The sequence below is a fragment of the Abrus precatorius genome, unplaced genomic scaffold, assembly GCF_003935025.1.
Source record: "Abrus precatorius isolate BTA unplaced genomic scaffold, Abrus_2018 Scaffold10, whole genome shotgun sequence".
NCBI classification, from domain to species: domain Eukaryota; kingdom Viridiplantae; phylum Streptophyta; class Magnoliopsida; order Fabales; family Fabaceae; genus Abrus; species Abrus precatorius.
In genome coordinates this window covers 14,931,208-14,959,207 of record NW_020874292.1, presented here as the reverse complement: position 1 = coordinate 14,959,207, position 28,000 = coordinate 14,931,208, and the positions used below count along the sequence as shown (strand labels likewise).

Genomic DNA, 28,000 nt, shown 5'->3' with positions numbered 1-28,000 from the left:
ATAATCAAAATAATACATAAAATATTATCTAATATAGTATGCACTAAGATAGGAACAATTCATTTATAGAATTTGAACCAAATAGAAACCATCAATGCATAATATTTCACACTTAATCAAATACAATCATTCAATTCTTGAATTCATGCCACTTCATTCATTTCAATTCTTGAATTCATCAATTATCGGTACTCTCGATACTCACAGGCCTCTAAATCGATGCCAACATATTTTTCCTAGTAATGAAGGACTTACACCAACATTAATAGTCTCTGGTTAGCCACCATACATGGATACAATGTGTGTGTTATACGGCCCTCATAGCAAAGATATAATTAGAAATTTAGTTAAGAAATGAATGTGAGGCTTATGAATGCTTTCACTTTCAATTGTGTACACATTAGCAATAGCATTCATTACTCTCATTTCCTCTAAATTTTCAAAATCGACTCCGAACTCTATATCCCTAGTATATCTCTGAACTATTCATGGGAAAACTTAACAATGACATACAGTAAGATCGTATTGTTCACATCAATCAATTTTGTCATGATATGTATTATAATTACTCTAATAAATATGTCACAACATATGTGTTATAATCGAACCCGTCTATGTATTACAAGACATATATTATAATCACACTAATCAATGTATTTACAACACATGTATTAATCACCCTTTCTCTTTTACTCACATATTCTCAACAATTCTCAAATATTCACATCAATTTCTTTCATTATTTTTCACTAATAAACATTTTCCTTCATCTTTTTCTCATCATTCAATTAAATAAAACATATTTAAAGTCACATACATCTAGACTTAGTTGAATTCACAAAGGTTCCTTCGCTAGCTAGTTCTCTTGAGATCATGTTAATGGTGACTCAAGGTGGAGTTCAGTTCACTTCACTGACTATTGAGTTATTTTTCTCTTTCATAGTGTCAGATTAGACTCATTGTCCTCTTGCAGCCCTAATCTTCTTGATGTGTCTTCAGATGACCCCTTAATTTTGGCTAAGCTTTGATGAGCATCACAGTGCAGGTATTGTCAAAGTGTTCTATCATGGAGAAGTTCTTCTATTGCATCATTTAGTTGAAGACATTCATCAATAGTGTATCTATATCCATTGTGAAAGGTGCAATAATTTGGCTGATTCTTCTAATCGCACTTCTTGAGCGGTGTTGACTTAGGGATGGACACAAAATACTTCAATGCCTAAGTTAAAAGAATTTGTTTAGGTTATTTGGTTGAATGAGGGTAAAAGTCATATCTTTCTTAGAAAGATTCCTTTTTTATATATGGATTTTGACAATTTTGTCATTTAGCATACCTGTCATGGGTTGTTGGATATGGTGTGCATTTTTGCCGTTGTACAACAATGCATGATGCACCAAAATAAGGTTGTAACACCCTTATTTTGTTATTTATTATTATTACAATTTATGTGTGTTGTTTATATGTGTTGTTTGAAATAAGGAGAGTTTAATTGGTGTAAACTGTAGGATATTTCACTGTAGCGAGACAAGTAATTCAAAATTAGGCTATCTGAAGCCCTCTCGTTATAGCGAGAAGTAGATAAGGATAACCTAACATTTTTCTCGTTATAGCAAGTATCTCTCATTGTAGCTAGAATGACAAACAGTAAAAGAAAAATATTGTTTGGTTTTTCGCTGTAGAGAGAAAATCGCGAGTTTGAAGGGTATTTAAAGAACTTCCGTCCTAGAAACCTTCATTTTAGAACTAAACAACCTTCCCTCTCTATTCTCTTCCCCTCAGAGAAAACTCTCCCAAACCCCAAACCCCAAACTTCTTCCAAATCGAAGCTTGAACATCTATTCCGTTCAAATTCAAGTAAGTTTCTCAGAGTTTAGTTCTCTAAACTTCGTTCTTTTTCTCTATTTTCTCTCTTCTTATAAGTACTCTCTTTTGTGATATCTAGGAAAAATATTGGTCCTTGGGTGGTATCCCAAATTATAACCTTGCGTTTTCTCTAAATCTTGCGAAGAACATAGTCTTAGAGACCTGTTTCCAGGTAAGGGGGTTGATCCCGATCCCTAAGTCTTATTTATTTATTTTAACTTGGAAAACTCAAACTACTTTATTCTAAATAGTAGAGTTATAAGATTTTCTTGAAATTATAGTGTTAAAAAGGAATTTTTGATACAAAAAACCTATGGTTTAGTTTAAGAATCACCTAAGATAGAATTTTATAGTAAAAGTTATGAACATGAATAAGTTTTCAAGGAGTTTTCATATATATATATATATATGTTGCAAGAAAATAAGTAAAGGATGCTAAACTTTAGGATAAATGATTTTATTAAGATAGAGAAAGTGTGATCTCTGGCAATATACCGATAATTTAATTCTATGTATGTTAAATTATACAGTTGGTTTGAGTCTGGAGGTGTTCGACCTTCGATACATTGTATTGATTTGTAGATGAGGTGTTTCATTATTTCATCAATATGTGTTTGAATGAAATCTTTGATATGTAAAAGTGGGTGATACATAATTGATTAATCTAGAATGATTAAAATGTTTTCCTTCAGTATATGTGATGTGGATGTTTTATTTTTTGTTAGAATGACATATAGCAATGACTATGGATTTTGTTTGATAATCGGTATATGGTGAATTTATGATAAAATGTTTCATTAGTGAAAAATTTGATGAATAAAGGCTGATGTAAATGGTATGCATGAGAAAGAAAATGTAATAAGTAATGTTGAGAAATTAAATGTTATGTGAAATGTTGAGAAAGTAAGTGTCATGAGAAATATTGAGACACTGTATAGATAGTTACAGAGATACACTCGAGGTATAGAGTCAGAAGAAGATTTGAGAAATCTTGGATAAATAAGGGTAGTGGATGCTATTTGTAAGTGAGTGTACAATGATTTGCTAAAAATAAAAAACATTCACAAGCTTTACACTTATTTCTTGACGAGACTCCTAATTATACCTTTGCTAAAATGGACTAGAGGAACACATGTTGTATCCATGTTGTTCAGGCTAGACAACGACTATCTATGCTTATATAAGACCTCAAGGGATTCCAGAGGCAATGACTATGAAATTGTGAAATTTGTGTTTGTAATAGGTGAGTCATAATGGATTGATTAGTGTAATTATAATACATGTATTGTAATGCATTAATTAATATAGTTATAACGCTCATATTATGACATGTTGCTCGATGTGGGAATGTGTGAAATAAAATTATTAATAGTCTGTTTGAACTGTTGTAATACTAATTAATATAATGTATGAATTAATATTATCTCAATGTATATTATACGATTTAAAGTATGAAGGATACAACTATTGTTGTCGTGATTTTGTTAAATTGACATTGAAAATAATACTTTTTACTATATTTGGCACTAATTTATGTTTCTTGTATTATTTTGATTGATTTATAAATAAAAGAGATTTAGTGAGGCGCAAGATACTTATCCTTACTAATTATTTTTAGGAATTGAAATTAAAAAAAGTTAAAAAAAATTAATTAATCTAAAATTATATTCTGAGTGAACTGTAAGGAATGACTGTTCTATTAGGGTTTAAAATAATTTAAAAAATTGTAATATTTTATTAAGTTGCTCAGGTTCTATAAATATTTTAAGTATTAGTTTTAAAATTTGTAATACTTTATTAAATTTTATTGTAATTAATAATTTTAAATTGTATCTGTAATATTGTTAATTGGTTATTTTATTGTAATTTGCAATCAATTTTAAATAAAATCTATTCATTTAAGAAGTAGTGCTAATTTTGTTTTAAACTTATATGTATATAATTTGAACTAAATAAATTCTTAGATACAAAGTTAAATTTTATTCTATTTATCACTTTCAATTCCTAAAACTATTTCTTTCAAAAATTTTAAAAAATTTTTAAATTTTATAAATTTAATAAGAAAGTGTAAATTTCACTTTTATTCAATTATTTAAGTTATAATAGAAAAAAATTATTTTTCTTTTTTATTATAAAAAATTATTTATTTTTAAATAAAAAATTAAGACTATTGCAAGGTTGTCATATGTTAAAAATGTTAAAATATAGTTGTATTATTGTATAATGTGACAGTGACCTCAATTCTAACATAAATAAAATATTTTAAATTGAGATTGTTGAAGATGATACATAATCAACATCATAAATGAAATTAAGAGTGTTTTTATTTTTTTATATTTATATCTAAATTAAATATAATAATTATATTTATATTATTGAGTTATTAAATAATTTTTAATAAAAAATATTAATTACAAAAAAATATAAATAAGTATATATATTTATTTGAAATTAATTTTTAATAATAATTCATTGATTTAAGTAAATAAATCCTTTGTACCAATGATAACTTCTATTATAGATAAAAAAAATAAAGGAGTAACGTAGAAATATATAATAAATAATATTTAATTTAAATATATTTAAATATTTAAATTGAGATAATATCCATTTTTTTATTTTTAATTGAAATAATGTGTAAATAATATAAATATTTTGTTAAGAGAATTTAATAAAATGTTTGAAGTAAGTATTTTTATTAAAATTACATTAAACATGAATAATATACTTAAATAAATTTTTTATTTTTAAATACTTTCAATATTACTATGAGATTAACATCTTGATTTCTTTTTCTTTGAAAATAAAAAAACATAAATATCAACTTCATAAGAATTAATAATGTTTAAAAATATATTATTTAAGATTAATAAGTGTAAGAAAATAAAAATATTATATTTTTATAATTTGAATATAATAATATTTTTTATAAAAAATTAATTTTAAACCTTTTAAAAGGTAAATTTAAAGGGACTAACATTTATTAAGTATTTTAAAATAGTTAAAAAGCTTGGGAACACGAACCTCTCGAGTACGGAGTGTGAAAGACACGAAGACGTTAGGGGGTACATTCTGCAATAAATTGACGTTATTACCCCTAAGATCAGTTGAAAATTACGTGGCGGGGGCGAAAGAAAGGTGTGAGAGAGGGTGTGTCCCTGAGAATTGCAGAGAGATGCAGCACAAGTGTAAGTGTAGGTGATGTGAGCGTCTATTCCCTCCACGTGGAACTTCTCAAACGCTTTCTCATAACATTCATTCATGAACAACCATCGAACTCCAAAACCTCTCTCTTCCTCTGCGAGATTTTGTTTCCTTCTTATTTTTTCACATTCCACTCACTTTCCTTCGTTTCTCTCTCTTTTTTTATGTATATAACCTCCACGACAAACATTGCAAGCCAACTTCCCCCATTGTTTTTTTTCTTTCTTTTCGTAAGTTTTACATCAATTATCTGTTGAAAAACTTTCTCTTTCTCCTTTGTTTCGATGGAGGTAAAATGAAAAGAAATGTTGATCAAGTGTCTTTCTTTTTTGATTTTTTTCATCATGCAACATTTTAAGACTAGTGAGATTTTTCTTCTGGTGCAGAGGGTTCAATACAGCTGCGAAAAAATAGATCTTAATCTAAAGCTTTCATCTTGGGATGAAAATGCAGAAGAAAGTAGGTTGACAAGGTCATCGTCGTTGGTGGGAAATGGGGCCCAGTGGGGTCCATCTCTTGACAGATCTTGCTCACTGCCAGCTGAGTGTGAGAGAATGGTGGGGGAGAGGCAGAGGAGGGTGACAATACTCTCACCTCAAGTTCTTGCTTGGGTCGCTGCTTCTGCTGCTAATGTGAAGATACCAACACTTCATAAACTCAGAGAACCTTTTCAGGATTATTCAGAGCTTCAGGGTAACGAATATGTTTCATTTACTTCTCTTGTGAGAACTTAGTGGTTATAATATAATAAATTATGTTTTCTTTTTAAATTGTGACTAAATAATTTTAAAAAAATAAACTTTTTCCATTTTTGTTTTAGGAGATATGTTCCTACATCAATTTTTTTTCTTTTTTTATGTTAGAGTTTTTTTATTAATCTCTTATCTTGGTGTTATGGGACTGCGGAAGAGATTGCATAATCTTTGCAAGATTAGTTTGTATGACTGAAAACTTAAGAGGGGGAGAGATGAACTCTCATAAATTATAACAAAAATTTCATGTTTTATTTCATTTCAAGGGTAAATGGAGCACTGAAGCAATAAAAATACTAGCTTAAAGCAAATTGAAGATGCTAAAAACTGCGACGGAAATATTGTAGGGTAAAATGAGTGGGGACATTGTTAAAAGCGCACATTTAGCCTTTGTTGATAGTCAAAGAGCCAAACCTGGTCAGTGCTCGAATTCAGCCATGGATCGCATGATGTAAAGAAACTATATTTGACTAGGTACAGAGAAAAGATATACAAATCAATTGCATAAATAAACATCTTAAATAATTAATATACAGAATTGCATATCATAATGTGCAGTTTGTAACAAATAAAAAAAAAATGAAAATGTATGATGTATATGAGAGATTTTAAACCCAATGAAGTAAACCGAGTTTCTCCTTATTAGTAACAGCAAATCATATCATATCTTACTAAGATGACATAAGCGGTACTGAAATTTCTAAATTATAGGAACATCTAAAGATCAGAACACTGTGTGAATAAATATGATAGGGAGAAACTACTTTTTAGTGCATGTGCAATTTTGTCTGAGGATATTATTTTTGTTTACTGCTTGCATATGTTTAATGCTCACCTCAGTAATCAAATATTACCATTACAAATGACGTTGAGATACTATAAGACTTACATTACTCTTAACTTTTCCTTTGTTAAACCATCATTATATACTCTTTCCTTCTCAGTTCTGGTTACAAATTTATTCACATTGAAGTAGTACTGGATACACTGCATTTCTTTGTAACTCAGTGACGTGAACACCCCCCCCCCCAACCCACACACACATCACTCCCTTTTTCTCTGAATAGTCTTCTTGTTTAATATTCTTTCTTTTATCTGTTAGTGTTGAAACAAAATGGGGAGGCTGAGGGGTCATTCAAATCTCAAACAATGAGACAAGGAGGAAGCTATATTCCTTTTTGCTTAGAAGTGTTACAATGCTTCATCTTTATAAATGTTTGTATTATCCAGGAACCAGGATAGTGTATTCTTGCCTTGGTATTAGATGAGCCACAAAATGCTGTGTAATTACTGAAATAAGAAATGGTTTCACTTAAAGAAAGTAAAAGGGGAAAATTGACCCTAAGAAAGTAAAAAATAAAAATACAAAAGAAATGCCTAAGTTTTTAACATGTTCCCATAGGAAAAAAAGTTAACAAGAGTTTTTTGAAAATTTCTTTTGATGCCTTTACATATTCAATTTTTTCTTCTGGAGTTATGTTTAACTGTGTAAATTTTCTCCCTCAACATCAGTTTGTTCCTTGTACAAATCTGCAGTGATATCACAACTAAGTTAATCTTGTATGAAGGGCTTTTGTTATTCTTTGTGCAAGTAATATTCATTGACACATATACTCTTCCAAGAAATAATTTATGCATCATTGATATGTCAGTATGTAAGGTCACATTATACTCTATATCCTGAATCCATTTATATATGGAAATTGGTTGGGTGGTGTACAATTCGTTTAGACTAGACTTTTGTTTATATTGTTTGATTTCATGATTTTGTGTCCTCTGAAACCAGGTTCATTTTCATTTACTTTCCCACGGCATGCAAATAAATTATAATGGATGCTGCAAACATGCAGCCAGGCTTAATATTTATGACAGTAAACCTGGAATCACTAGTTTCTCTGATTATTCATCAAACATAATTGCTTTATTTTTAAATTCTGTAATTTCGGGCCTTTGATTCTTTCTATTCACAATTTCTTTGCTTTATTTTTAAATTTTGTAATTTCGGGCCCTTGATTCTTTCTCTTCACAATTTCTTCATAGCTTTCCTGGTAGTTTGGTTTCTACATAAGCATAAGGTGTGTTATAGCTGCATCTTCCTTGGCTTTTTAATGTAACAAGATGTCCAAAAGTATACCATCATTTTTTCTTTTCTTGGAAAACCACTTTACAAGAAACCTTGTGAGATGTTACGGTTTTGCTTTTAGACATTCTAAGCTCATGAAAAACCAGTCGTGTGATTTAAAGTACAAAAACTAGAAACTGATTTTCTCATTTAGCAGTAATTCTGACATAACATTTGCCTGATTGTCTAGTGTGATTGTTTTATTCTACTGTGCTAATCATGTGCGATAACACATATGGAGCAGGACATAAATTAAAGCTGTAAGGGTTTTTGTATAGCAGAATTCTTTGCACTGCTGAAAGTATGTTTTAGTTTCCTTGCTAAATCCATTCGATGTAAGTTTATCTTGAAGATAACTTTCACATTTTGTGTGCAGATATAACAGATAACTCAATTACTCATACTTGATTGTGTTGGGAGTTAGGAAGTTAGTTAAGACAGTTAGGATATTAATTAGTTTGTTAAGGGGTTAGTGAGTTAAATAAACAAGACGATGAAGGTGAAAGAATTCATTCAATCTTTTATGATTTGAGGATTGATCTTTTGCTCTTTGTGAAAGGAGAAATCCTTTATGAAGGGGACACCCTTGGAGGAAAGTTCTCTGTCCTGTGTTCTGTCCTTTTTCAATTGATCAATAAATACCATCTTTCTTTATTTCTCTCTAGTTTATAGTCTGGATTCCTAACACTGTTTACTCATTTGGTCTTGCTTAACTGAACCTGAATCTTTCATGCATGCTTTCCAATCTGAAAGATACATTCTCAGGTGGCTCATATGACATTCCGTTTATAGGTCCCAAAGTTTCTGCTAAAGGAGTTCGTTCAACCATCCAGACATCAACCAAGCAGGAAAATGATTCCATGGTTTCCCAGAAAACAATGGCAAAGGAAATTCCACACAGGCCTGCTGATACTATGCTGGAGAATCCAGCCAAAAAACATAAACTTGGGAACTACTGTAGTCTTAAGGGTGATGTAATGGAGATCCTGAGACAGATGCCAAGTGTGACTACTACTGGAGATGGTCCCAGTGGTAAGAGAATAGAAGGGTTTCTGTACAAGTATAGATCTGGTCAAGTCTGTATTGTATGTGTCTGCCATGGTAACTTCCTCACTCCAGCAGAGTTTGTGATGCATGCTGGGGGCAAGGAAGTGGCCAATCCCATGAAGCATATCACTGTTTATTCTAACTCATTTTAGAGGTGAATGGGAATGACTTTATAATTTATATCCATTTTGGAATGTAGAGGAATGTGGAAGCAATGAAACTATCTTTGGTTAGTTTGTTTCCATAATTTTATCATCTCTTGTTCAAGTGGTCTGTGTAAAAGGAAACTTTCATCAAAGGTTGTTTGTCCTTTTTGTTAACCTTTCTAATACAAGGTAAAAAAACAACAGAATTATCTAATTTAGGTCAAAACTTGCCCCTCGCTATGTTGCTTTAAGGAACTGGAACCAAATGAATTCAACATAAACAATAGGATGTATATTACAGTTAACAAAATTTATTTTCCTAAACACGAGGTTCAGTAGCACAGATAGATTACTGATAAAAAAAAATTAAAGCTTTTAAAATTAGAGTTAGAGTTAATTTTTTAATTAAAATTAGTGTTTTGTTTTAATAACGTGATGATTTAGTGCGTCTTTTGTTTTTTACGTTTGAATAATTTATATTTACTTTAACGTTAACGGCTGTAACTTTTGTATTTATTTATGTTTATAAGTTTTTTAATATTTTTACACTCATAATAAGTACTTTTATTTTGTAAATTGTTATGGTAAAATTAATTTAATTAAAAATAATTAAAAATATCAAATATTGAATTTAGTTTTTTTGTCTTTATTACAGCTACATTGGTTGGATGGATACCATTATTTATCATATTATTTTCACAGATAATTTATTCTTAAATTATTTAGTGTCATTTTGAAGGAAATTTTGAACTGATTGTAGAAATAATTGTTTTAGCTTATAAGAAGTAAAGAGTATGTGTAATAATATTTTTACTTTATTCTTAGTTAATGTAGAAACGTTAATTAGAAGTGAACATCTAATATATGAAGTTTGTACAACTGAACAAACGAGGATGACTTAACATTTTAACCGAATAGATTTGATACTATATTGAAAAAATTAAGCTTAGTTGATTCTAGCTATTACTGAAAAGAATGGTTACAAGGTATATTTAAGTTCAACCTTATATTTTTACCAAATTTGCCGCTAGTGCTCTTAGTTGTTCAACTGAGAAGTAGTGTTTTTAAGGCTAAGTTTTCCTTGAGATCTAAAAGAAAGATACACGTTTTGGATGGAAGATATTGACTAAAAGACCAAAATTTTCTTAAGTACTACAGGTAAAAAAACTTGTGAGGAAGGAAAAACAAAAGAAAATGAATGAAGTTTGAGAGCTAAACGTTGAAAAACTTACTTAAATTCGAATAGAATAGACGTTCAAGTTTAGATCTAAACAGATTTAGAGTTTGAGGAGGTTTTTTTGGAAAGGAAAGGTGAGAGAACACAAAGAAATGTGAACGGAAGTTGTTTGACTTACAATACAAGTTTTAAAACATAAAGTTCCTTAAATATCTTCTTTGGCCCACAAATTCTCGCTTAAGCAAGCAGATTCTTGCTTGAGCGAGAAACATTCTTACCTAGGCGAGACCCTACTCGCCAACTGCATGAGAACGCCATACAGAAAATATTTTTGCCCTATCTAATAATCTCGCTTAAGTGAGATGCCTTCTCATTTGAGTGAGACCTGGTCAGAGAGCTTCTACCTTCACTTGTGCCTTCTTGCTTGGGCGAGACTCATCTAGTCTCGCTTGAACGAGATACCTTACACCAAATTTTCTATTTTAAAAAACAAAGGCAATAGAAATGAGGGTGTTACAATTTTAGCTTAGTTATATAATTTGTCATATATTTGGTTTATTCTATTCTTGCAAAAAGGGTTTTGCAAAAACTATTTTGCCTTTTTTGAACATAATTCCATTATAGCAATATGGTGTTGTGTTTTTAGTTTTCACAGCATGCTTATTTTTTTGCAATGCTTTAAATTTGAAAAAATGCTTTTTATGATATAATTTGTCTTATGTGTTTATTCCAATTTTAGTACAAATTGCTTGCAATATGTAGGTTGCAATTATGTTAGTAAAACTGCAATTTGGTGGGTTCCATAAGACATGAAACATTCATAGTTTGAGTGTCAAAAATGGTTTAAGTGTTAAACCCTAATTGTTAATCATATTTTATGATAATAAATATGAACACTTTCTTTGCATGGTGAATGATTATGGACATAATTTTTTGTTTAAATACAACTTGTGTACCTTAACTTATTTTGATTTAAATACGGTTTGTGTTGTGAGTTATTTTAGCTTTAAATACAACGTGTTTTGTGCCTTACTTATCATATTCATGTTATATTTCTCTTCGTATTTTTATCCCTTTAGTGTAAAAGAAGTCTTTTTTTTTTATCACATCTTGTAAATCTTTGACAAATGCATACAAAGACTCTTAAAAATATTTTTATTATTTTATTTTATACAAGATTTTTATTTTACTTGTGCAATGTTGAATATAATAAGAAGTTATATACGGTAAATTTTCATAAAAAATTATAGCATTTAATATTGTTAATGCACTTAATTACATTAAATTATGTAATTTAAAAAAAAACTTACTATATATAATTTTTTATTTTGTGTAATATGCACATGTTATATATATATATATATATATATATATATATTCATACACTAAAATAATTTTTATGTGCACTCATATGAGAAAATCACATTTGATGGTTATTTTGACTAGATAAAGCAATTTATTGCAGTAATTGGAGCCTAAATAATTATTTGCAAACTTCTACTGATCTTGTTTTCAGGGCTCACAATTGTAGCTAAATTTTGTTATGTTCACAAGAAAAAGATAGAAGAATAGACAATCTTTATTGAATTGATGAATTTTCAGTCTACAATCTTATGCTCCTGAGCAATGCTCCTTAGAGAATTTTCTCTGCCAAGTTTAGAAACTAGATTTCAAAAAAGACCCCTACCTAACTCTCCCAACTACTAATAGTAGCTGGGACTTGAAACAAAGAAATAACTCCTAACTGCTAATTGTCACTATTAACAACTTTCTTTTTCCTAGAGTAAACCAGTCAAGGCTTGGCCTTGTCTGAGTTAGTATTTACAATGATATTAGGGCTAGGACCCTAACTCCTATCATTATCCCTTTCTAGAAGTATAGACTTGCCCTTAAGTCTGAAGTGAGGAAATTGGCTCAGCAGCACAAATTCATCTTCCCATGTGGTGTCCTCTAGAGGGCAGTGCTTCCATTTGATTAGTCATTGCTTGAAAGGAGTGCCACCGTTAATAACTTCTCTTTGGGTTAGAGCAACTTCAGGTTCAACTGTAGCTTCTAGTTCAACTTCAAATCCACTAAGTAGGTCAGGAGAGGTAGTATAATTGCTAATGGCCCTTTTTCACTGAGAAACATGAAATACCGGATGCACTCTTGAGGTCTCAAGTAGTTGCAGCTTATAAGCTACCTCACCAATTCTCTGCAAAATCTTGTACGGCTCATAGAACCTAGCAGCAAGTTTATGATTGATCCTCCTGGCCACTGTTTGCTGCTTGTGGGGCGTATCTTTAAGAAAACAAACTCTCCAACTACAAAGGATATTGCTTTTTTTTTCTTGTCAGCAAAATGCTTCATCTGCTGCTGGGCCTTGTGTGTAAGTTAAACTTCAGCTGAAATAAAACCTCATCACGGTCTAGTAAATCACTAGCTATAACTTGTACCTTGATTTCTCCAAGAAGGAACCAAGTAAGTCCTAAAGGAGGTATGCCATAAACAATTTCAAATGGAATAGTAGCTGTGGCAGTATGGAAGGACATGTTATACCAGAATTCACCCCAATGCACCCATAGGGACAAGTTCCTTGGCTGCTTAGAAGCAAAACACTTTAAGTATGTCTCAAGGCACCTATTTAGAACCTTTGTCTGAGCATCTGTTTCAGGATGATATGAGGAGCTCATTTTCAGCTTGGTCCCCTGTAATCTGAAGAGCTCTTTCCAGAAAGAGCTAATAAAAAGTGGAAAATGGGTCCCTGTCACTGACAATTGAAGAGAGAATGCCATGCAAACGAACTATTTCTTTAGCAAAAGTCTTAGCTATTGTTCTGGCTGTATAAGGATGTTTAAGCAATATGAAATGCCCATATTTGGACAACCTATCTACTACTATCAAAACCGCCTTATAGCCGTTAGATTTTGGTAGCCCTGTAATGAAATCCAATGAAATGTCATCCTACACCATAGAAGGAATAGGTAGGGGCTGAAGTAAATCGCTTAGGAAAATGGCTACATACTTTTTCCTTTGGCAGACATCACAACTTTTGATAAATTTCAAGACCCTCTTTTTCATGCTCACCCAATAAATATTTCGTGCAATCCTCCTATAAGTTTTCAAAAAACTTGAATGTCCACCCTCAGGTGAAGCATGGAATTCCTCCAGTAATTGAGGAATGTAAGAGGAAGTAGATGGTATAACTATGCTCCCTTTATGCACTAAGATCCCATTTTGAATAGAATAACCTGCCCTTTTTTCAGAACTTTTTCTGTAAATTAGTCTTCATCTTTTGATTAAAATCATCCTCCTTTATCTCCTTCTGAAGTGCCTCACCTTGCAACCATAAAGGATAGGATAAGATAGCATTAATTCAACATTCTTATAGATTCGTGAGGGGGCATCTGTTGCCTTATTTTCAGTACCAGCGTTGCAAACTACTGTTAATTAGTATCTGAGTAACTAGGATAACCAATTTTGCTAAGCAAAGGTGATAATTTTTTGATGCAACACTTCCTTTAAACTCTTCTGATTAGAAAAAATGGTGAACTTTCTCCTAATCAAATAATGATGCCAATGCTGGACGGACAAGACCAGAGCTATCAGTTCCCTCTCATAAGCTGATTTAGACAATTGTCCAACAGAAAGAGCCTTGCTGTAAAATGCAATAGGTGGCTGTTGTTGCATGAGAACGACTCCTATACTACTCTCAGAGGCAGCACATTCAATCTAAAATTCTTGTGAAAAATCAGGCAACCTCAACACAGGAACAAAAGTGATTACTTTCTTCAATTTTTGAAAGACTTGTTTAGCCCTTGGATTCCACACAAAGGCCTCTTTCTTAGTTAACTTAGTGAGAGATTTAGCTATCTTCCCATAGTTCAAAACAAATTTCCTGTAGTATCCTGTCAGCCCAAGGAACCCATTCATCCCTTTCACATTCTTAGGGGTTGGCCAGTTTAAGATGTTGTTGACCTTAGCAGGATCCATTGTCATCCTATTTTTAGAAATCACATGCCCAAGATACTCAATTTGACTTCTACCAAAACTATATTTTTTCATATTAGCAACAAATTGATGTTCCCTAAGGACTTGCAAAACCTTAGGGAGATGCAAAATATGTGCAGACCAGTCCCTATTGTAAACTAATATGTCATAAAAAAAAAATCAGTACAAAGTGAGGAAGGAAAGGTTTGAAAACCTGATTCATAGTAGACTGAAGGTGGCTAGTGCATTCATTAGGCCAAAAGACATGACTAGGCACTCATAATGACCTTTATGAGTTTTAAAGGTTGTTTTACTAGTGCCTTCCTCCTTAACACTTATATGATGATAACCTGATTCACACTTTTCTATTTACATTCATCATCTTGAAATTCTTGCTGGTTCACACTTTTCTATTTTTTCCTCAATGCTATCCGGCAGGTCAGACCAGTGTCATGTTCACAAGAAAAGAGAGAAGAAAAGACAATCTTTATTAAATCTTTATTGAATTGATGAATTTTTAGTCTACAATCCTGTACCTTAGAGCAATGCTCCTCAAAGAAATTTCTCTACCAAGTTTAGAAACTAACTTTCAAAAAAGACCCCTAACTAACTCTGCTAGCTACTATTTATAGTTGGGGCTTGAAAATTAAAAATAACTCCTAACTGCTAACTGTCATTATTAACGACTTTCTTTTACATAGAGTAAACCAGCCAAGGTTTGACCTTGTTTGAGTTAGTATTTACAATGATATTCGGGCTCAGACCCTGACTCCTATCAACTTTTTTCTTTCTAACCATATCACAACTATCCCCAAGACAATCATGTTCTAGTAGAGAAGTAGAAAGGGATAGCTATTAGTCAATTGCTGAGCTATAGAAGTGAATTTTGCTCCTCTAACATGCTTTAAATCACATTTGATGGTTACTTTGAATACATAAGGCAATTTATTGCAGTAATTGGAGCCTAGAACCTGCATTGAATAATTATTTGCAAACTTCTACTGATCTTGTTTCTAGGGCTTGTGGTAATAGCTAGATGACCTTTTTCTTTCTTTCCATATCACAACTATCCCCAAGATAATAGTAGAGAAGTAGAAAGGGATAGCTATTAGCCAATTGCTGAGCTATAAGTGAATTTTGGTTTCCCTCTGACATGCTTTTATAATTTAAGGGCTTAGGTTGTAGCCCAGTGAATGGTCGCCGGTTACTCTCGCCTCACGGATACCACGTGGGTAGTCACGGGTCACTCAATAAAGATAGTAGTCAGAGGTCTAGTCAGGAAGAGAGTGCACCCGTTCCGCAGTCAGTGTCACTACCATTCCCTCTTTCCCAAGATATTTCTACCGTCCTCATCTCCCACTTCCCTAGTGTATCGCTGAATTATTCACAGCACATTACAACGAAACTAATACGCCCAATCACACATATTCCATTCACGCATGCAATAATCATGCTTACACACGGCACACAGCCCACATTCCATTTCACAGCACATGACACATAGCCTACAATTATCGTTTATATTACACGACCCTTGGGCCCACATTTTCATAATATTCATTCAAATACACGGCACAAGTGCCCATACCCATTCACAACACTCGGCATACATGCCCTCATTCTATCACACAACATTTACATACAATCCATCAATTTCGGGTCAACACACATAATGTTCACACATCACGGCACTTGACCCACATTACATTTCTTAGCAATTTCCTATCCACTAACTCAGCCACAACACAATATTCAGCAAAACAACAACAATTCATGCACAAAAGAGTAGGATAGAGTCCCCCTTCACCTTAGATTCAAGGCCCACACTCGGATTCGACCACGGACGTGCTCCTAACACAGATTACGGCCTAAAACACATGGAAGAACTCCATGAGAACCCCAAGAAACCGAGAAATAGAGAATTGGGGATGAGAAACGGAACCCTAACCATTAAAACTCACCTCCAAGCGTTCCCCACACAAATTTAACCTTCAATTAAGCTCCCGAATAGCTTTAGAGACAATTAATCGGTGGAATAGGATTTTGGAGAATGAGAGAATTGAAGGGAGAGGGAGAAATAACTCTCCCTGAACCCTAACCCCTTTTAAATCCTTTTCTGATCGCGACACTCTCGCTACAGCAAAAAAACTAGAGAAAACTGCACTTTGGTTTCTGCAGAATCTTGCTATAGTGAGGCCCTCTCGCTATAGCAAGACTGGACCCAGAAATGCACCCCAAACTGTCGCTCTGTCGCTATAGCGAGATGTCTTTTGCTACAGCGAGAAGGCGACAGTTCTGGTCCTTCCTCCCAGGGCCCTTTCGCTACAGCGAGAATAGCCCAGTATCATGCCCTACATTTAGCCCAGTACCATATGTAGAAAGAGCACGAGGTAAAGGAAGACCAAAGGCTACTTAAATTAGGAATGAAATAGATTTGGTCGAGTCACAACCACGACAAAGATGTAGGTTGTGTCGATAACCTGGTCATAACCAACGTCAATGTCCTTAACATCATGATCGTAATGTACAACAGATGTAAGAACATGTTGCGTGTCACGAGGAATTGTTGTTGTTAATGTTATTAATGTATTAATGTATCTTGTTGTTAATTTTACCAGATGTATTAATGTATCTTGTTGTTAATGTTAAGAAGGGTGTAACGCATATTTCCTTGTTAATGTTTTAAATAACTTACAAGTATAGGGTAATATAGCAAAATTGATTATATATAGAGAACATGTTCCACTAATATTAATAACAAGTGCAACATAAAGTTAATAAATACATAAATAACAACCCATCAATCTAAGTCAAACGATTGTTCTGCATGCCTTGCCTCATGAGGTGTAAGGATGCACTATCGACGACGATCTCGTGCTTCACGATGAGGGTTCCGACGCACATCTTGTACGTCTGCATCAGCAGCAACAATAAAATCTGCATTAAGATCAATACCATGGTCCGAACCTACTTGCATTGATGATGTTTCCCATCCCTGCCCACTCGATGACCTCCTATAGCCGGTGCATCAGGAGTAAAGAATGATGGCTCATATGGAGGAGGTGTCATGTAAAGGCTACCCTCGGGGACATAATATTAACCACCGTTAAATGGAGATGGAGGAGGTTGTGAAGTGAACTGTTATGCATGAAAATAAGATGTCTACATGGCCTGGGAAGGGTTGAAGGAAAACTGTGGTGGGATATAATAGATGTCGTCTCTGCGTTCTGGCAAAGAGGGAAGTGACCACTTTGCCTCCTACAAATTGTACCATGAGGAACATGTAAGAACATAAGTACAACATGTAATATAGTTAAAAGAAATATTATTAATTTTACCTTCACTTCTGTTCGACGGCATTGCAAATCTTTTCCTTCCTTACGGTCTGCAAGTTGACCAATGTCAATGGCCGGATCAGCTGAATTTCCAAATAGGAGGGTCAAAAGAAGAAGCAGGCTCTAATATGCGCTCTTGCTCATTCTGTAGTGAGAGCATGGTCTCACATAACTCATTCATCTTCTCAAATGAAAATGAGTCTTTACCATCATTACACAAGTAATATGCTCTTTCATGAGCATCTCCCTGCAATGACACAATATAAACCTTTAACAAGTACCAAATATAAACACAATCAAATAGTGTGTAATTTCATTCATATTACTTACAAATAATGCAAATATAGCTGCATCCCTAGTCATCCATCGTCGGGTGTGAGTAATGTACCATCGCATATATTTAGAGTTAGAACTTAACAACCCAATCTGAGGATCATTAGTCATTACCCAGGCCTGATGCATGTCCCATAGCTCCACTATGCCTTTGAACTTAGCCAACCAATTCTCACCAGTCTTCCTTCTTAAAGTAATGTCATGTAGCTGGTCAGGTTGGTATGGAGCACGAGGAATATGTTGAACCATCCTAAATTGTTGCATTACACAGTCAGGCTGGTGGCACTCAAAAATTTGAAAACATATAAGTGGCACAACTGACCTCCAAATATTCGATGCTTCAGTGCATATGGCAGGCAAAGAATTCATCAACTCCATACTATACGGTTGCCATACAATCTGCATTTTCAAAGTTGTGCAAAATAGTAAATTTGTTGTGAATAATAATTAACCCATCGTGTTGATGTTGTATCAATGTATATTAACAAAATACCTCATCACATTTCAAATGATCAAACTTATATCTGTAGTAAGCGAGATCTCTTTTTCCTCTACTATAACTCTGACTCACTAACCACCTGCAAGACGCACATATAAATTTAAATCATGGTGACACAAGTTTGAAAAGTAATTCATAAATTACATATAGAATAATTCAAGACATACAGTGCATCATAAGGAAGATCTAGTCGTGTGTGGATAGAATTATTAGGTTGTAAAAATGGAAACCTATCCCATGCCCACATCATAAGTAGTAGGGTGGGGTTAATCCTGCAATACCAGAACGCTCAATATTGGTCGACATGCATAACTCTCGGTATAGAAATGCCAATGTTGCAGCTCCCCAACTATACTCTCCTTTGATAGTAAAATCCTCAAGCAATGGAAGGTACCTAACTGGGACCCTACTAGAGGAATGATCAGCCAACATGAAACCACCTATTAACCTCAGAATATAAGCTCTAGCAAAGCGAGTCAGCTGAAGTTCATTATGATTATGCATTGCAACATGTATAAAGTGTTGGTCCAACCAACTCAACTTCAAACTGCTCCCCATAAATGCATCATCAGGTGGCCTAATACCAAGCAAGTCCTCCACAATTTGTGCCTTATTACCTCCTACAGCTGCAATGACTGCCTTTCCATCTATACGAAGCCCTATTTGAATAGCAATGTCCTGAAGAGTTATAGTACACTCTCCAGGAGGCATGTGGAAGGTATGAGTCTCTGACCTCTATCTTTCTACCAAGGCTGTAATAAGATGTCGGTCAATAGGAAAGCATGCCAACTGAGCTACCCCAACAAATCCAGCTAAGGTAAGATGAGGAAGTATCTCCACTGGAACCCCTTCCATGCCAGCCAGTATGAAATAACTCCTTCTCACCTTCAAAATTGGGTGGTCACGTCCATTCCAAATATGCTCCGATACGTGAACAGACTAATACCTCAATAATGAACTATCCTTCGGGTCAGGATTTAAAACCCTACTCCGCAATGAAGATGATGCCATATGAAATTAAATTTGTCAACTTAAACTTAAATTATGTACGTTCAAATTAAAAAATTAAAAATTCTATCCAGTTTATCATTTTATTATTCATTATTAGTACATGGGTTTTATTACAATTATTTAACTCTAACAATTTCAAAATTTAAAATTAACCTAAAAAATTATTTCATTTAATTATTATATTATTTATTTTTATTAACAATTTAACAACTTTTAAATATTTAATTATTTTCATTTAATTATTTATTTGTTTAAGAATAAAATGCATGTTAAAACCAAATTTAAGTATTGATTTGTTTAAGAATAAAATACATGTTAAAACCAAATTTATACCTTATTTCTAAAATCCTTTCAACTAAATTAGATAAATTATAAAATTTCTGAAAGATAATAATGTATTATTTTTTAGCAAATTAATTACTACATTCTTACTTAAAGTAAAACTTCTATTATGTTAATTTTCATAAAATCATTATTTTCTTAATTTATTATATTTATTTAATAATTATTTTGTTTCTTAAATCATAAAGTTTTTTTTTTAAATATGTAATGTTTTAAATAAATTTGATGACATAATTATTATATTTTATTGTTAATTTTTTATGAATATAATATTTTAAATATGTTTATAATTTTTTTCTTTTCATATTTTATCTATTCTATAATGTAATTGTATATGTTCTTTTAATAAAATTATTGTATTTACTATATCTAATATTTTTTATTTCACTCATTTATTTATATATCAATCTACTATCAAAATATAAAAAATTATTATTTCTTCAAAATTAATTATTTAATATTTTCACTGCATTCTATACATATTTTTTCATTATCATGTTTTTTATTTTTTTTCTAAACTATATATTTATATATATTATTCTTTTCTCTTAATTTATCAAGTTATGATAATAGAATTTTTTTATTTAATAATTAATACATATTATGGATTACTATAATTTTTATTGATTACATTTTTAAACAACTAATTATAAATAATAACATATCTATTATATAATTTCTAATACAATTTATCTAAAATTTTATTTTTTACAAAATAAATAAACTAATTTATAAAATATTTAAAAATTAAAATTAATTTGTGCACCTCCGCAGCTTTGATATGGATTTGAAGTAACTCTCTTCTTCACGAGCTCCAGTCACTCACCAGCCAACCACTCACCCACAATCACCACCTGCACCACAATCTCAATATTACATACATGCAATTTCATATTTAAAAAGAAAATTATATTCAAAATATTTGTCTCATTACCTTTTAATAATTTTTTGCTCAAAAATCTTAATACACGAAGCCAACAAAATGCTAATTTAAACGCTGTATTTTTTCAGGCAAGACAAACCTCTGCAAATGCGAAACAAAGAAGATGAAGGAGAAAGGGAAGAAAGGAAGAAGCCCGCGCCCAAACGGTCAAACTTTTCTACCATGTGGACCAATGAAAGGAGTGTCATCCCTGACCCAGACGACTGTCTTGAATCGTCCCTGACCCCATCGACACTGATGTCGGCTCTGACCCAAACGATTATCTAGGATTTATACACGTGGCTTCGTTTTTTCCCACCCGTCGATTCATTTTTCATTTTTTTCATTTTTGTTTTCCTTTATTTGGTACAACACGTGTGTCGTCTGTTAATTGGATGATTTTTCTTTTTGGTGTCATCCTTGTTCTGGACGATTCTCTTGCCACGTCACCCGCCAACTCTAGACCGGGAATTTGTTTCGATAAAGCCCTATTTTGATAATTTTTTTAAAATTAACCCCAAAAGGGGAAAAAGCCACTCTTTTACCACCTCTCATTTCTCTCTCTGTCTCTTTCTGTTATATCACATCACCTATCAAATATATCACTTCTCTCTTTTATTCTTCTTTCTCACTAGGTGTAGACACCTCTTGGGTTGACAATGACAATCTTGTCAGAAATGATTTTTCTATACATATTTCTTACTTTTTAACCCTCAAAACAGTAAATAACGAGACACAGTACTAGTAGTTTTATAGTTCAATTGATTTCCTAAAACTCAATTTCATTACCACTTATAAATTGGCTCCTCTTCATTCAATTATCACATTATATGTATCTTCTATCAGACACTTTCAGCTACTTGACTACATTTCTGTGAACATGCCAAATCACAATGGAATAATATAATAATCAAACCACTGTTATTATTAACGTGCCACAGAAAATTAGTGCGAGCTTGCGCACTAATGCAAGAGTTTTAGTTTGCCATCTAAAAAAAAACTTGCTGCAAAATCGCTGGACCCTTGTTTGCTTCTGTTGATGATACATCTACCAACAGTGCTATCAGGCTAACCTATAATGATACATTGTTTACAAGAAAATTTGTCTCTGATTTCCAAACTATATATGTAAGGGTTTAAAATGGCAAAAGATGAATAAAAACTAACCAGTTAGAGCTAGCATGCGTGCATGTGCACAACACTAAACTATCAAACGGTAATAGAGACAGCAAAATGGTTTTGGCACAAGCCAAGAGAGACCGTGATTAGACGGTTGCCTAATGTGTTCTAACTACAGCATGTAAAGCAACATAGCCATTTGTTCTGAGAAGCATTTGGGGTTGACTTGGGGTTCTGAGCTGCATCTGGTGTTACTATAAGGGTCTGCTGCTCTGGCTGGTGCTGCTCCTTGCTCTTCTCTTCACCATGCTTTGATGAAAGAGGTTTGTGTCCCTCTGTCAATCTTCACATCACAAAAACAGTTCAACTATTTGCTCAAGAAACTTAGCATAAAACATAGCTTTAATCACGACAAAGAAGCATCATCATCCAAGTACTTTTATTCTCTTGATAGTAAGATTTACTTCTCAATTCATTTTTCATATTCATGTTCCCTATATCATGTGCTTAAAGTTCTGAATCTTTTAGTATGAATATACATGGGCTAAATTTTACACCTGCCATGTCAAAAATATTCACATTGATATAAACAAAAATATACCAGAATCAGTTTCCAAAATCACCTACTTATATGATATATTAAATAGAGTGGTTACTAAAATAAGCATGCATTATAAAAGCAGTTAATGGCCAGTGCTTACGCTCTAAATGCATAAGATTTTGTGCTCCCATCTGAATGGTGAGAATGGTCATTAAAATTTGAAAGCCTATCTGTTTCCTCACCCGCAACTGTCAAATCCCCTTTACTTGTATTCTGTTTGTTTTGATTGTTTTCCATTATAACCTCTCTCATTGTCTCAGCAGCTTTTTCTTCAGTCACTTTTGAACCTTCATGTTGTTTAGCAGTGCTTTCACTGATGTCATTGAATTTTGTGGCTGATGCTTGAGGTTGGGGTGGGAGTGGGAGTGGGGGCTGATTATTTGGAAGAGCACTAGACGAATGTGTGTCACCAGGCTTATCAAACTCACCAGATTTACCCAACCCAGCCATCTCACTAGAGAAACTGATATTTCCCATTTGAATGCTGAACAAAGATTCATTAGAGGCAGTGCTCCATTGGGTGTTTGATTTGTGTCTAGAAAACACATGTGATGGAAACCTGTACTTGGAAGAGGTAGCAGGATTCTCCGGACGCTCCATTACCTGAATTGGAGGACTTTGTTTTTCTGATCCATTGTTGGTGCCAGGAACAACTGCAACTGATGAGTGTTGTCCTGCAACATCACTAGGTTGTTGTCCATTCTTAGGAAAAGAGCTGACTGGGATGTCATCATCACTAGATTCTGAAGCTAACAGCAAATCCTTTCCCAATTTTGAAGGTGATTTAGTGGAAGCATTTACAGAATTATGCTTGGAGTCTTGAGTAGAAGATTCAAAAGCTGGAGAAAATGATGACACTGATGAACCTAAATTCTTATCTGTTCCCAAATTGCTACTAGCCACGTTATGATGTCCTTGTTCCATGGATAGAAGTGTGTGATGTGATTCATTGCCATGATCATGATGACGTTCATCAACTTTCCATGAAACAGATGCCCGTCCTGGGGTCTCCTTTCTGGTTGTACTTGTTGGCACTTCAAAGGGATTTCCTGGTGATGATTCATATTTGGATGGTGCCAATTGTGAATGGAGGCCACCTAGCATATCATCAACAGGATATGTACTGGGACTATTCTTAGTCATGTCCCCATTTGGCAATGAAGGTAGATGGTCACGAAAAGTTTTAGATTCAGTTGCACCCACATGTGTGGTGTTGGTGGCATCACTCATATGTAGAAAGGGGTTTTGTGATGATGGAGTAGTGGCTGAGTTATTCCCGAATTGAGAAGGATGAGCTTCACCAAAAGGGTTAGCAAAATGTGCTTCCAAATGGTTATTAATTGGGCTTCTATCTCCGTTTTCTCTCAATGATTGCATGTGTTGCCTTTCGGACTGTAAGTATGCTTGGTCATGTATAGGAAGAGAGGTTGCACTTATAGATCTAGGATTGGCATAGTGGTTATTGCATTAGGCATAAAGTGAAAGTGATCTTGTGATGTAAACTCTAACGAAAAGGGTGAAGAGGAGGATACTTGCTTCTTTTCTGAGTTGCATTGTTATCTTTCATCTGAATTTGTTGAAGGACCAGTTCTCAAATCAACACTAGATCCACTATTTCGTGCAGATTCCCTCAGCCAACACAATGTCTAGTGATTCAGGATCAGGATATTCTGTAAAACCAGAATTTCAAATGAGAAAACGTAGAGAAACAAGCATTTACGTCAAGTCTACGTTTTGAACCCTCTAAAGCCTAGATGTTGGTTTAATTATAGCTGAAAAAATTGAAGTCACTTGAAGATGGGAGAACACAAAGATTAGGTCAATAAACAATACTATAAAGCATAAACAGGTATGTCTACTAGAAAGTATGCACCAACCGTAATGTAATCCTCTTAGGTTGGATCAAACATGCCCATTAGGCTCTATTAAAATTTTAATTTTTAATGAATCCAAATAAAATTGCACCCAACATATATGTAACATAACAAAGGTTTTAAGTTCCACAAAATCACGCGTCTTCATTTTGTTTGAAGAATGTGCAAATTTTGATCCCAACAGAATCAGATGTTATCTCTTAATTTATTTTAAAAGAAAATTGTCATTCTCAGTTCTTCAATATATCAAGAAAACCCAAAACATGCCATGTATATCCTAATAAAATGTTGCTGAAATGGCAATGCAACGTGTTTAATCCTATTTATATCGATTTGGTTTATTGAAAACGGTTCGGCCTTCAATAAACCATTTGGTTTAGAAAGCATTTAAAGGAGGGAGAGAAATTGTAAAAACAAACTAATTGCACTATCGTGATGAACATAATACAAATTGAGAAGGTGTATGCAACCATATAGTACATTAAATACTAGATGATGAAAATAATGGCAAACAAACAAAGATATTAAATTTATTTTAATAATAATGAAACAAAGGATTTAACAATGAAAATGCATTTGAAAAGATTGAAGAAAAGATGTACCCAGAAAAGTGACATTTACAAATATGGTAATAAGCAGTTCCATGATCCCATTATCTCAATCTCAACGAACTAACAAAGATGCACAGAAATCCAGAAGAAAAAAGGTCTAAAAGTTTGATCAGAGAGAGAGAATAGTTGCAACAAGAAAGGGTTAAATAAAGGAGAGGATGTTGCTCAAGTTTAGGCGTTTCCTCATCTGACAAACATTCGCTACCCATGACTGTAAATGGCCAACTAAACTAAACAAAATTAAGAAAATATAAAAAAGAATTTAAAATTAATTTCTACTATTTTAATTTTAAAAAAATTTCAAAAATATTAATATGAGATGTATAATGTAATTTTAACTTATAAAAATAATTTAAATTGTTTTACTTATAATTTTCTTCTTTTACAGGTTCTTTCAGAGAAACTTATTCAACTTGAGTATTTTATCTTCATGTTTGTGTTTTAAAAAGGATTTGATTTCAGATTTCTACTAATCCGTGTAAATATTTATTTCTGTATTTTTTATGAATACTTAAATACTCCGATTTGATTTTACTAAAAAAATAATAATCCAAGCTTACTATTCACATTTTAAGAAAATAAAATACATTTTCTTTTAACGTGTTTTTCTTTTGACAATAATAAAATTGCAATCTATTTTAACATTATAAACAATTATAAAATCAACAAAATAAAAATATTAATTAAAATAATAATATCTAACTCAATTAAAAAGTATTCAAATATTATTCATATTGTTATTATAATATATTACTAAGGAAACTTTTAATTAAATTAAAAAATAACATAATAATATGATTTATGGATATATAAAGCGACAATTATAACTGTAATACTAGTCATGCCTATTTATAAGAAATAAATATGAAAAATGCATGAAACTTCTAACATAAATTAAAAATAATTTATCTCTTTAAATTTTTTAAATAAGTTAAACTAAAAATCTTTTAAAAAATATAAAATATTAGATAATTTTAATTTATGAAAGAAATTTTATTCAGTTTACAATTTAATATTTTACTCATACATATTAAAAAATTATTAAGACCAATATATTATAAATTTATACTATATTTTAAAAATATTCATAGTATTAAATAATTAAATTAATGATTTATATATTAAAAAATGAATATATCTACTTATGTAAATAGTGAATAGACTTATAACACAAATTTTCAAATTAATAAGAGTATAAAAAATTAATAATTAATATATTTAAAAATGAATATTAGTAATTGTGGAAAGTATTAGTAATTGTTTCTTATAAATAGACTGAAGGTAACATTAATTTAAATACTAATGCATGAGAAGTAGCACTACTAACAAATGGTGAAGTAGAGACAAATTTTATAATTTAAAAATAAAAATTAAATTTGAAATAAAAACATGTTGAACATATTAGAGAAATGGATGTTAGAGACAAAAATATCTATTTTTATATAATTTGTGTCTCAAATTTTGTATCTATTTTTTAAAAAGTTACTAAAAGAATGTATTAGACACTAAATTTAAAGAAAAAAGTGAATCACCTCAAAATATTTGGTCTCTAATTCTATCTCTATTTAGTTAATCTACATAAATAAATAAAAAGGTCAAAGATAGAACAAAAGGTTGTCTCAAACAATTTCTGGTTCTAATTTTCTCTCTCAATCTAGTATCATTCTTGACTCCTTTTGGTAAGCAGTCTGCATACTAATTTGATTGATGCATGATGGAATTAATTTATAACAACGTTCCAATTTCTCCTTCAATTGATTGTTGTCAACAACAACATAGTGATGGGTGCATTCTCAACCCTTGTGTACAAGATTGATAGCAAAAAAAAGTCACTGGGACAAATTATATTCGAGTAATCGCTAAACAGTACGACAATACGAAAATGTAAAGTACAAAAAATACCAATTTAAAATTAACAAATCAAGTTCCGCATAACTAATCATGGAGGAAAGAAAACGAATCTTGTTTGCCAATAAATTAAACCATGACACTTGGATGCAATTTTCTTAAGAATGAATCTAAAGCTCTTCGCATCCACAATTTTCCTTGGAACTAGTACTCTACTGCGCACCCACACCCACACCCACATCCCAGTGATGTTGCTTGTTAGTCTAATATGGACATGACATATATCTTTGTTATGAGGTTAAGTCTTCATGATTTTGGTTTTTAACATCCACCAGGTCTCATACTAATGTAAGATACTTATATGTCCTTGATTCTTTCCAATTTTAATAAATATGGGATTTTGTTTGCGCATCCCAACATCGAGTCATTGATCCCATGATAGTCGTAAGAGGTGAACACCACTATTTTACAAGGTTCCTTCATCCATCCATTTCTTATACATACCACAAGGACAGGTCCCCTCTACTAATGTAGAATCAACAACCATCTTTACGGCACATTATAGCATAGAGAGTTGATCTCCAAAGAACCTACACCCACATTTTTTGTAGGATCAGAGTGCAAGCTCCATATTGGTACATGCTTCTCCGACAATACGGTTTTCATGTCTAACTCAACCTGATTCCCAAAGATCCTAAATGTTGGGAAAAGATCATGAATAATAGCATACAAATGGAAGCTATCTGGTTCTTCTTTTGTCCTTTGAGTAACTAAAATAGGTTTCACAAAATCTGCATGCAACAAATAATATACGTAGCTAAGAGTTCATTCATAACAGAATAATAAATTACAAAAGGCACAAAATTAATAACAGAAAAACTCTCATTGCAAAGGAAGATTTCACGAACCTAATCTAATAAAATTTCTCCAATAATGAGTCCACCATAAGTCTTCCTGACCTCCAAGGATAAATAGAAAATGTAAACCTCACCAATAAACTAAAAATCAATACAATAAAATCTTCCAACATGTAAACTAACTGAACAAGAAAAAAAAAAAAGCAATATATCAAATAAAATATACCAAAATGATGCTCTCAATTAGAAGAAAACCTACTAAAATTTGTGCATACTGATAAGTCTGTAATTAGACCCTCTTTTACAGCCCATATATTCATATTTAACCTTTATTTTATTTGGGTTTTACACTAATTTATATATTAAT

General features: G+C 32.3%; 3 protein-coding genes across 3 annotated transcripts; 1 reads left to right on the top strand and 2 right to left on the bottom strand.

The window, feature by feature from the left end:
• Window positions 1-5,332: 5,332 nt before the first annotated feature.
• LOC113853158 (ninja-family protein AFP3-like) lies at window positions 5,333-9,141 on the top strand. The gene is made up of 3 exons (XM_027483636.1): window positions 5,333-5,358; window positions 5,455-5,761; window positions 8,735-9,141. The coding sequence occupies exons 1-3, from the start codon at window positions 5,353-5,355 to the stop codon at window positions 9,139-9,141; spliced, it is 720 nt and encodes a 239-aa protein (XP_027339437.1). The 5' UTR covers window positions 5,333-5,352.
• A 7,997-nt stretch (window positions 9,142-17,138) lies between these two features.
• Window positions 17,139-19,159, bottom strand: LOC113851950 (serine/threonine-protein phosphatase 7 long form homolog). The gene is made up of 8 exons (XM_027482223.1): window positions 18,762-19,159; window positions 18,616-18,720; window positions 18,443-18,527; window positions 17,947-18,348; window positions 17,785-17,863; window positions 17,620-17,699; window positions 17,448-17,539; window positions 17,139-17,295 (listed from the first exon to the last, which is right to left on the bottom strand). Exons 1-8 carry the CDS (start codon window positions 19,157-19,159, stop codon window positions 17,139-17,141), a joined length of 1,398 nt encoding a protein of 465 aa, XP_027338024.1.
• A 1,938-nt stretch (window positions 19,160-21,097) lies between these two features.
• On the bottom strand, window positions 21,098-24,474 carry LOC113853265. Its single transcript, XM_027483807.1, has one exon. It carries the CDS (start codon window positions 23,818-23,820, stop codon window positions 22,540-22,542), a length of 1,281 nt encoding a protein of 426 aa, XP_027339608.1. The 5' UTR covers window positions 23,821-24,474; the 3' UTR covers window positions 21,098-22,539.
• Window positions 24,475-28,000: the final 3,526 nt, after the last annotated feature.